The sequence below is a fragment of the Nothobranchius furzeri genome, chromosome 2, assembly GCF_043380555.1.
Source record: "Nothobranchius furzeri strain GRZ-AD chromosome 2, NfurGRZ-RIMD1, whole genome shotgun sequence".
Lineage (NCBI taxonomy): Eukaryota > Metazoa > Chordata > Actinopteri > Cyprinodontiformes > Nothobranchiidae > Nothobranchius > Nothobranchius furzeri.
The window spans coordinates 15091859-15101555 of record NC_091742.1 but is presented as its reverse complement, the minus strand read 5'-3'; the positions used below and the strand labels follow the sequence as shown (position 1 = coordinate 15101555).

The window sequence follows — 9697 nt, the reverse complement described above, 5'->3', positions numbered from 1 at the left end:
GTGGTGTCAGAGTTCACCTAACAGTTCAAGTGTTCATGTTTTTGCTTTGTGTGTTCACAGGGCATGCTCAGTTGAAGTTTCCATCTCTGCGTTCAAGATGTAAGAAAAATAACACGAAAGAAATGCAACAATGAAAACTTCAAAAAGGCATCAACAACCAAGCAAGTGGATCCATAAAATGGACTGATTTTTTTAAAGGCATTTTTAAAAAGTCTTTCAAAATGGACAGAATTAACGCGTCATGTTCAGAACAGTTTGCGTTCTCATCTTTGATTAATCCTGGTAAACAGGTCTGTTTTTGTTCTGTTCTAATTCTCTCTGTTTAATCAATTTAAACAAAATGACTTAGCTATTTTATTTAATTTTTTTTTCTCTGCATAAAGACGAAGTATCAGTAAATAGTGGAAATTAAATGTATTGGTAGTAAGCAAATAGCAGATGTTAAATGTTACTTGCAGTATGTGTTTATAGAAAAAATAGAGATACTAAAATGTACTAAAAGAATATTACGTCAAGTTTACTGTAAAGTGTACTTTCAAAACTAAGTATACTCAATTATATAAGAAGTACACTACAAGTAAACATATTACTTTAAGTATAATTTTAAGTATACATTCAAAGAGAAAAGTATACTCAATTATTTCTGAAGTACACTACAAGTAAACTTATAATGTTACTTAAAGTTTATTTTTAAGTGTACTTTCAAGGGCAAAAGTTTACTCAATTTTATTAGAAGTAAACTTATACTGTTACTTTTAAGTATACTTTCAATGAGAAAAGTATACTCGACTATATCAGGAGTACACTACAAGTAAACTTATATTGTTACTTTTAAAAATACTTCCAAGGAGAAAATTATACTCAATTATATCAGAGGTACACTACAAGTAAACTTAAAAGTATACTTTCAAGGAGAAAAGTACTCAATTATATCTGAAGTACTCTATAAGTAAACTTATATTGTTACTTAAAGTATATTTTAAGTACATTCAAGAAGAAAAGTATACTCAATTGTATGAAAAGTAAACTTATATTGTTACTTTAAGTATACTTTCAAGGACAAAAGTATACTTAATTATTTCAGAAGAACACTCCAAGTACACTTGTGATGTTACTTTAAGTATACTTTCAAAGAGAAATGTATACTCAATTATATCAGAAGTACACTACAAATAAACTTAAATTATTACTTTGAAGTATACTTGTAGTATACTTCAAGTATACTTTAGTGGCCCAATTTAGTCCCAAGGAGTATACTTCTAAGTAAACGTTATCTTCCGACATGTTTTCACAAGCAGTGTATGTGATAAAATCCGTTTGAGTCAGATTTTGCCTGGGTGTTGTCTAGCAACGGTAAAGGGTCACCTTCCCGGTGTGTGTTCTTATCCTCCAGGGGGACCTCCAGAACCACTCTTTCAACCGTGACTTTATCACGATTACGTTATCTTCCGACATGTTTTCACAAGCAGTGTATGTGATAAAATCCGTTTGAGTCAGATTTTGCCTGGGTGTTTAGCAACGGTAAAGGGTCACCTTCCCGGTGTGTGTTCTTGATATCCTCCTTGGGGACCTTCAGAACAACTCTTTCAACCGTGACTTTCTCTATCACAATAACGTTATCTTCCGACATGTTTTCACAAGCAGTGTATATGTGATAAAACCCGTTTGAGTCAGATTTTGCCTGGGTGTTGTCTAGCAACGGTAAACGACTCCGAAGTTGCAGTTACGGGATTCGAATACACGAGGGAAGCACGCGCTCAGACGTTCCAATCCAACTTTATTTTCTAAACCACTTCTAAACCAGCACATAAACAAAATAGCCCTGTGTCTAAATAAAAACAAGGGAGGGTCATCAGTATATTCAACAGAAAGTCTGTAAAGTGAGAATCATGTCGGTAATGTTTTATTGTTGCTTTTAAACACAGCAGCTTACTAAATGCAGTGTTTATCAACTACTTTCATATTAGCATATTCTTCTTCTTACAAAAAATAATAACAATAATCATAATGAAGAATGCACAAATATTTTCCGGACACATGAACTTCTTTTTTTTTTAAATGTCAAATGAAAGCAAAATGCTGTTTAATTATGGGTCAAACTTGTTTTTGGTCACAACTAATCAATTTCATTGAGGTTTAATGTTTTTAATGTATTTTCTCTTTAGGTATGTGAAGGAGACGATTTTCTCCAGCTTTTAGGAAATCAGCTGCAAGGGAAAGAGGAAGAATTAGCTGATTCTTTTTCCCTATTAAATCAATTATTTTTGGTGTTAAAATAGTATCTCTCACACACACACACACACACAATGCGTGCATGCATGTGGACACATCGTGACAGCTTGATGTGTGGGAGCGATCTGTGTGCTGATGGTCGACATCTTGCATCACAGCGTGAAACGTTTGGAGCTGATGTCGCCAATCAGAACCATGGATAACACACACACACACAGTGGTTTGTTTTACATCTGCAGTTTCACTACAAACTTCTGCCTCCATGATTCCACAAACCAATAAACCCCCCAAATCCTCAGAAATGTTAAACTTTATGATTTTTGACATTTAGTTTTAACTGCAGCTTCATGTTTCTGTGTTTTCCTCTTCATTCAGTTTTACAGGTCAGCTGGTAAAGAGCGCCCATGCTGGGGAACTGGAGAAATGAGGAAATAAGACATTAAAAGTCATTATCTAGAAATAAAAATGATTTTATTACAATAAAAATCTATAAAATACACATTAAAACAATTTGTTCAGGTCAGTCCTTCCTTGGTTTGGGCTTTGGGGCTGAAACAGACAAAAGAATAATTGATTTTAATTCTCTGAGCAAATGAATTGGAATAAATCAGTTGTCAGAACTGAAACGATTTCTGATGTAAAGGTATTTTTGTCAGAAAGAGTTAAATAACTTTTCAGTAACATCAACATTGGTTTATTAGCTGGTCAGTAATCAAACATTTTACCATTTGGATTTTCTTGCTTATAGAAAGTTTTGAGCATCTCTATGGCTTCTTCTGCTCTGTGGCCTGAAACACACTGAACACACGTGTTTATAAAACAGTGAGCAGCTGGTCAACGTGGCACAAATGAATAAACACCTTAAATGTGGTCCCAGTGTGAGGAAGGTCTGCAGAGGAAATGTCCAGAACTGATCCGCACCCCCCAAAACGCTCGTTTCTGCAACCGTAGGCAACCACGGGGATATCTGGGAGCTGGTTAAGGACAACAAACACACACACACACACACACTCTCAGGTCGGGGGAGGATACTGACGAGGCGCAGGGCTGCGGCACACATGATGCACGGCTCCACTGTGACGTACAGGACAGTCTGCTCACACACGCTCTTTGTGTCCAGGTTGCTATGGCGACACCAGTCCAAGACCTGGTCCAAGGAGACCATCTCAGCGTGACGAGTTGCCTGAAAACCATCAGAAATTTTGAACTGGTCTCATGATGAAGCCAACACAGTTTTAGCTCCTGGAGACCACCAGGATCTTATGTCCTGACTGATCCTGCTGTAAGGCTCTTTAAAGGTTGTTTAGATTTTTCCTACATTTTTAGTCTCGTTGACTTCATTCCTCCCTCTCCCCACCACTTCATCCTTGTAAACCATCAGACATCCTACAGGAACTTCTCCGTTCTCCAGAGCATCTCTGGCCTGCAGAAACACATTCAACATTCAGCTCACCACCACCAGGCGCCTTATACTCCTGAACCAGAAATATCTAACACACGTTTCAGCCAATCAAACAAAACAATTCCTGTTCGTTTTCATTTGGTTGATACCAACTTATGATTACAAAATCATTTATCATAAAAACTTATTTAAAAAAATTAAATGTTTCTTCGCTACATTTGAATGAAGACATTACCATTTCAAAAGCGCTGCACATCCATTTCTCTATTTCCTCATCAGTCGGACAAAACCGCTCCAAAGAATCAGGATTTTCACCCTCCTCTGATCCCATGGCGTCAGGAGTGATGTAAAATATCTTTGAAACTGGAGATATTTAGTTAAATTCAGTTTTTGGAGCGTATTTTCAGCTTTTAGTCACTCATTTGAAGCGCTTAGCACAGTGGGGGAAGATAATATTAAACGGACCACTTTCGGATGCGACCAATCACCTTTCTCACAAATTGTGCGCTAAAACCGGAAGTAGAATGTTCCCACAAATGTCAGGAAGATTTGCCAGGACCAATTATTTTATAGTTCTCATTGATTATAGAACAGCACTTAATTAGTACAACCGTTTCTTTATTTTAATGTGACGTGGATTCGCAATTCTATTATCTAATGATCATTTGCACTTCCGTTGCCCAGAGCGTTTTATTTTGAAGTCCTAAACCGGATGTCTCAGCTACACCCTTGATCAGCAAATTTGTGACAGTTAGCTTGGTAGCTAAGAGCTGCAGTCAGAAACTCTTCCACTAAAATGTTTATTAAAAAGTGAAGCCAAGAGATAAAAGTGCGGAGGGGTTTTGGAGTTCTACTTTCCTGAAGATGTTTTCGTCTGTCTGGAATTTTATAAAACGCCATAAAAAGAAATTCATTTTCACCGGAGCAGTCGTTGGAGGTAAGGGGGTAGTCCCCACACACGCCGGACACCACGAATAAACCCTTTAAAAACTAGTTTTGGTGATAAAATGAACCATGTGTATTTTAAAAGTTATTTAAAGAGCGATTAGGAACATTAAGATGATCTTTTTTTCGGCTTTAGAATACTTTACCGATTCAAATATAAAATGTTTTTGTCATATTTGTCAAAACTAAAAATGCTTACAGATATGTATTTTTTATCTCTGTGCTGCACAACATCACATTTCTCCCTGTCTCTGATGTAAACATGATTCACTGTAGTGAAACTTTATGTGAGGATCATGTGAGCCTTGCGCGGTTCTGGAGGAATTCTGGCCCACTTATGAGTTGTGGGATTTGCACCATTTGCTCCCCAACGTCTCATCACAAGCTTTCGGTGGGGGTGGAGGTCTGGACTTTGATCATTGCCACATGATTCTAGCTGCGTTTGGGATCCGTGTCCAGATTTATTACCCAGTCTGGTTTTCATGGTCTCATTTTTGCTGGGAGCCCAAACCATCACCCCTCCACCACCTTGTCCACAGCTAGCGGGAGCGGTTTGGGTTTCTCCTAACGTTCTGCTGTGCCATCCATCCATCCATCCATTTTCATCTGCTTATCCGGGAGTCAGGTCGCGGGGGCAGTAGCCTAAGGCTAGAGGCCCAGACTTCCCTCTCCCCAGCCACTTGGGCCAGCTCCTCTGGGGGAATCCCAAGGCGTTCCCTGGCCAGGTGAGAGACATAGTCCCTCCACCGTGTCCTGGGTCTACCTTTAGGCCTCCTCCCGGTTGGACGTGCCCGGAAAACCTCACCAGGGAGGCGTCCAGGAGGCATCCTGTCCAGATGCCCGAGCCACCTCAACTGGCTCCTCTCGATGTGGAGGAGCAGCGGGTCTACTCCGAGCCCCTCCCGAATGACTGAGCTTCTCACCCTATCTCTAAGGGAGAGCCCAGCCGCTCTTCGGATAAAACTCATTTCGGCCGCTTGTATCCGTGATCTCGTTCTTTCTGTCACTACCCAAAGCTCATGACCATAGGTGAAGGTAGGAACGTAGATCGACCGGTAAATAGAGAGCTTCGCCTTCCGACTCAACTCTCTCTTCACCACGACAGACTGGTGCAATGGCCGCATCACTGCAGATGCAGCACCAATCCGCCTATTCACGCTCCAGTTTTCCCTCACTTGTGAACAAGACCCCGAGATACTCAAACTCCTCCACTTGGGGCAGGACCTCATCCCTGACCTGGAGAGGGCATTCTACCATTTTCTCATGGTCTCAGATTTAGAGGAGCTGATTCTCATCCCAGCTGCGTCACACTCAGCTGCAAACCGCTCCAGCGAAAACTGAAGATCACGTTCTGATGAAGCCAACAGGACCACATCATCTGCAAAAAGCAGAGACCTGATCCTCAGGCCACCATAATGGATATCCTCAACACCTTGGCTGCGCCCATAAATCCTGTCCATGAAGGTTATGAACAGAATCGGTGACAAAGGGCAGCCTTGGCAGAGTCCAACTCTCCCTGGGAACGAGCCCGACTTACTGCCGGCAATGCTGACCAAGCTCTGACACCGGTCATACAGCCCATATCAGAGGGCTCTGCTGTGCATTATGGGTAAACACCACTTTGGTCCAAAGGCTATTGCTCTAGAAGTCTTGTTCAGGATTTCTCCTGCAGCCTTTCTAAGCCGGCCACACTTGTTCAGTGTTTCCTGACCTGCAGCATTAACACACACCTGTATGCTCCGGAGCAGCTGAGCTCTTCTCTGCTGCAGTTCTCTGAACTCCTATGGAACCAGGTTCGGGTTTGGTTCCTGTTAAAATCTGTTTAGTATTTTTCTTTCAAAGCTGAATAATAACAGATGGCTTCTTTTGCTATTTAGTTTAAAAAATATCAGAATATAACGGATCCCCCCACGGTGCTGCAGCTGGCCCTCCATGTTTTTGTGTTCACCTCCTATTTGGTTCCTTCTCAGGAGTTTACATTTTTGGAAGATATGCCCAAAAGAAGATCAGAGACATCCAAGAGAAGGAGGCGACGGAGTACATCGCCCAGGCCAGACGGCAGTTCCACTTCGAGAGCAACCAGCGAACCTGCAACATGACCGGTAGGGTTAGGGTAAGGGCTAGGGTCGGCCTGAGCTGAGGAGCGAGGCTCACCGTTTCTGTGTTTCAGTTCTGTCGATGCTCCCGCCGCTCAGAGAGGCCGTCGTCGCTCAGCTGAACTCCGAGACGCTCACCGCGCTGCTGAAGACCAAGTCAGACGACACATTAGCGTTCCCATCATCAGACTTTATTCTGTTATCTAACACAAAATACACATTTGCTTGTTTTAGGTGTTTAAATAAAGATGTTTAAATCTTTTTCCTCCAGACCAGCTAATAAACTGGAGATCTGGGAAGATTTAAAAATCATCAGTAAGTTTTAAACTCGGCAGAACATTTGATTAAAGTATTTTTTTTCTGGCCTCCTGAGACTCAGGATCTGTTGTTTGTGGTCTTCAGGCTTCACCCGCACCATCGTGGCCGTCTACAGCACTTGCATGCTGGTGGTTCTCCTTCGAGTGCAGCTCAACATCATCGGAGGTTACCTGTACCTGGATAACTCTGTAGGGAAGAGCATAACGGTGAGGATGGAGCTGCACCACGCGCTGCAGGTGTGGAAGCTCGGCAGGGAAATGGAAAGAAACGAGGATCTGATGTTTGCTTTTTATTACCCAGAATCCTCTGGCTCCTGCAGACGTCCAGCAGCAGTACTTGTCCAGCATCCAGCATCTCCTCGGAGACGGTAGGGGACAGATCTCCTCCTGCAGATTGACTTCAGACCCTAGCGTGTGTGTGGGTTGTGTAACGTCTCCGCGCGTCTCCCCAGGGTTAAACGAGTTAATAACAGTGGTGAAGAGGGCCGTGCAGCGCTCGCTGGGAAGGTGAGTTTTAGGTTTCTGTCTGCAAAACGTCCGAAAGTCACACATTTTTATTTGTGTGATCGCATGATTGTGGTGTACGGAGAGCCAAAAGTGCCACAATACAATAAAAAATAAAGAATTCAGTATTTATTTAACATGTCTTAAACTTAAAAAGTCTTATTTATTGAATCATAAAACAAAACCTTAAAGTTTTTAAAATATGTTTTTATATTTTAGTCTCATTCGTGTCAGATTTGAGTTATTTGTTGATTTTGGCCCTTCTGGCCCTCCGTAGTAGAACAGCAGTTGACGAGTCTCCCGTTGGTGTCCAGCGTGTCTCTGAAGCAGAGTTTGTCCCTGCTGGAGCTGGAGCAGCAGCTGAGCTGGATCAGAGCCGAGGTGGAGTCCGACTCGGAGCGCCCGATGTCCCGCTTCCTGCTGGCGGACGACGAGAACGCCCTGGCTGAGCAGGTGAGCGGCGAGGCCCGACCACGGCGGCGCTCACTGATGAATAATAACCGTGATGTTTGTGCCGCCCGTTCAGGCGTGTGGATTAACCGAGAACGACGTCATGACCATCAGACTGTTGAACGAGACCAGAGACATGTTGGACAGGTGAGCGCCGCACCTGGTTGTTTCTGTTTGTGTGTTTAAAAACGATCTAACTTCCTGTTTTGTGACTTCAGTCCGGACTTCGGCACCATTCTGAACATTTGTCTGAACCGAGCTTTCTCTCTTCTCCTTGACAACCTGGCTGAGTTCTTCCGCCCGCCTCCTGGTGACTCCGCCCCCAACTCTGCACCTGACAGGTGAGGAACGTTGTGAGCTAGATTTGTGACTTTACCCTTTCAAACCAGAAATATGAATTTAAAATGACAACTCTATGAAAATGGGCGGGGTCATATCCTTGTTACCATAGTAACCCCCTCCTCCATGTGCCACCAGTCTGGCTGCGGTCAGCCTGCCGCTGGCGAAGATCGTCCCCATCATCAACGGTCAGATCAACAGCATCTGCAGCGAGACGCCCAGCCTCTTCGTTCAGGTAGAGTCGAACCGCCGAGTCAGCAGAAATACACGAGTCACCACCTGCTGCTCTTCTGACGAGTCGTTTCAGCTTTCGTCTGGATGAACCAAACTCGTTTTTATCCTGCTTGTTTACAGTCGGTCACATTTCTGCTAAAGTGAATGTTTGAGAGGATGTGTGTTTATTTTTAAAGATGGCCGCTAACCCGACTCCGGCTCAGACAGAAACACGTCTTTGTGTTTTTATTCCCGTGAACCCTTCAGGACCTGCTGCTGAACGATCAGGTGAAGGAGTTCGCCGCCAACGTTTACGAGTCCTTCAGCACGCCTCAGGAGCTGCAGAAATGATCCGGGACTCTCAAACGCGGCGAGGAAGAGGAGGAGACGGGAGACTGGTCCCAGTCCGACGGCGCCTCCTTCCTCTGGGAGTCTCTGCAACCATCAGAAAGATTTATGGAAAATTATATTTTACCAGAACCCCGGGAGCGTGTGGGCTCCGTGAGATGAAGGAACCGACGGACCGAAGCCGCTCGGAGCGTTGCATCATGGGAACTGGAGTCTTTGTACTCTGAGGTGGTTTAAAGGACAGAAACTAAAAATCTGCTGATGGGATTAAGAACGGATCACTTCAGATTTTCCCACAAACTTTCTGGATTAATTTTCTTTCTCCTTCATCCGTTTCCCCGAACATCAGTCCGGATTTCGTTTAACTTCAGACCCGTTGATCCGGAACTGTGGGATTAAATCTGTGTTTCATAGTGAAATATGGTGTTTAAGGAAGTAATGAAAACAAAGTCAGATGTAATAAATTGAATCCAATTGGATGAAATCTCTAGTTTATAATGAAGTAGTTTTATTATGAAAATCAACAAATAATGGAATTAAAGGATTCTGGGAAAGGCCCACGAGTCTGCTCCCAAATCCCCTGAGTCCTGGTTTTATTTTCTAAATCATGCTAATCCTCATTAAAACTCAGGTTTTATTGATGGCCCTTGTGTTTTTACATTGGATACGAATCCTATGGGTTTTTTAAATTTATTTATGGGTTGTTTCCGTTTTAGGGGAAGAGTTTTTGGAGGTTAAAAGACTAATAAAACGTTTAAATGACATTAAAATGTCATTAATTAAAATCTTCTGCATGTTAGAGGTATTTCCTGGACGCCGCCAGCAGGGGGCGCTCTGCTCCTGGCTGCCTG

The 9697-nt window shown here is 42.8% G+C and overlaps 2 protein-coding genes across 2 annotated transcripts; one reads left to right on the top strand and one right to left on the bottom strand.

Moving 5' to 3' along the window:
• Positions 1-2625: 2625 nt before the first annotated feature.
• Positions 2626-4102, bottom strand: adat2 (adenosine deaminase tRNA specific 2). The gene is made up of 6 exons (XM_070544461.1): positions 3870-4102; positions 3551-3655; positions 3265-3415; positions 3093-3199; positions 2958-3030; positions 2626-2781 (listed from the first exon to the last, which is right to left on the bottom strand). Exons 1-6 carry the CDS (start codon positions 3963-3965, stop codon positions 2753-2755), a joined length of 561 nt encoding a protein of 186 aa, XP_070400562.1. The 5' UTR covers positions 3966-4102; the 3' UTR covers positions 2626-2752.
• A 256-nt stretch (positions 4103-4358) lies between these two features.
• pex3 (peroxisomal biogenesis factor 3) lies at positions 4359-9489 on the top strand. Its single transcript, XM_070544460.1, has 12 exons — positions 4359-4571; positions 6550-6681; positions 6750-6831; positions 6947-6990; positions 7078-7199; positions 7294-7360; positions 7445-7499; positions 7811-7949; positions 8023-8093; positions 8165-8287; positions 8424-8520; positions 8766-9489. Exons 1-12 carry the CDS (start codon positions 4499-4501, stop codon positions 8847-8849), a joined length of 1089 nt encoding a protein of 362 aa, XP_070400561.1. The 5' UTR covers positions 4359-4498; the 3' UTR covers positions 8850-9489.
• The last annotated feature ends 208 nt before the right edge of the window (positions 9490-9697 follow it).

What these genes read in the sequence shown, in the direction of transcription:
- adat2 (XM_070544461.1), bottom strand. Translation starts at nt 3,965, where the DNA reads ATGGGATCAGAGGAGGGTGAAAATCCTGATTCTTTGGAGCGGTTTTGT. An exon ending in TGTGCAGCGCTTTTGAAATG is followed by an intron (nt 3,656 to 3,869) that starts GTAATGTCTTCA and finishes GTGTTTCTGCAG; the next exon opens with GCCAGAGATGCTCTGGAGAA. An exon ending in AAGTCAACGAGACTAAAAAT is followed by an intron (nt 3,416 to 3,550) that starts GTAGGAAAAATC and finishes GATGGTTTTCAG; the next exon opens with GCAACTCGTCACGCTGAGAT.
- pex3 (XM_070544460.1), top strand. Translation starts at nt 4,499, where the DNA reads ATGTTTTCGTCTGTCTGGAATTTTATAAAACGCCATAAAAAGAAATTC. An exon ending in GCGAACCTGCAACATGACCG is followed by an intron (nt 6,682 to 6,749) that starts GTAGGGTTAGGG and finishes TCTGTGTTTCAG; the next exon opens with TTCTGTCGATGCTCCCGCCG. An exon ending in CTGTAGGGAAGAGCATAACG is followed by an intron (nt 7,200 to 7,293) that starts GTGAGGATGGAG and finishes TTTATTACCCAG; the next exon opens with AATCCTCTGGCTCCTGCAGA.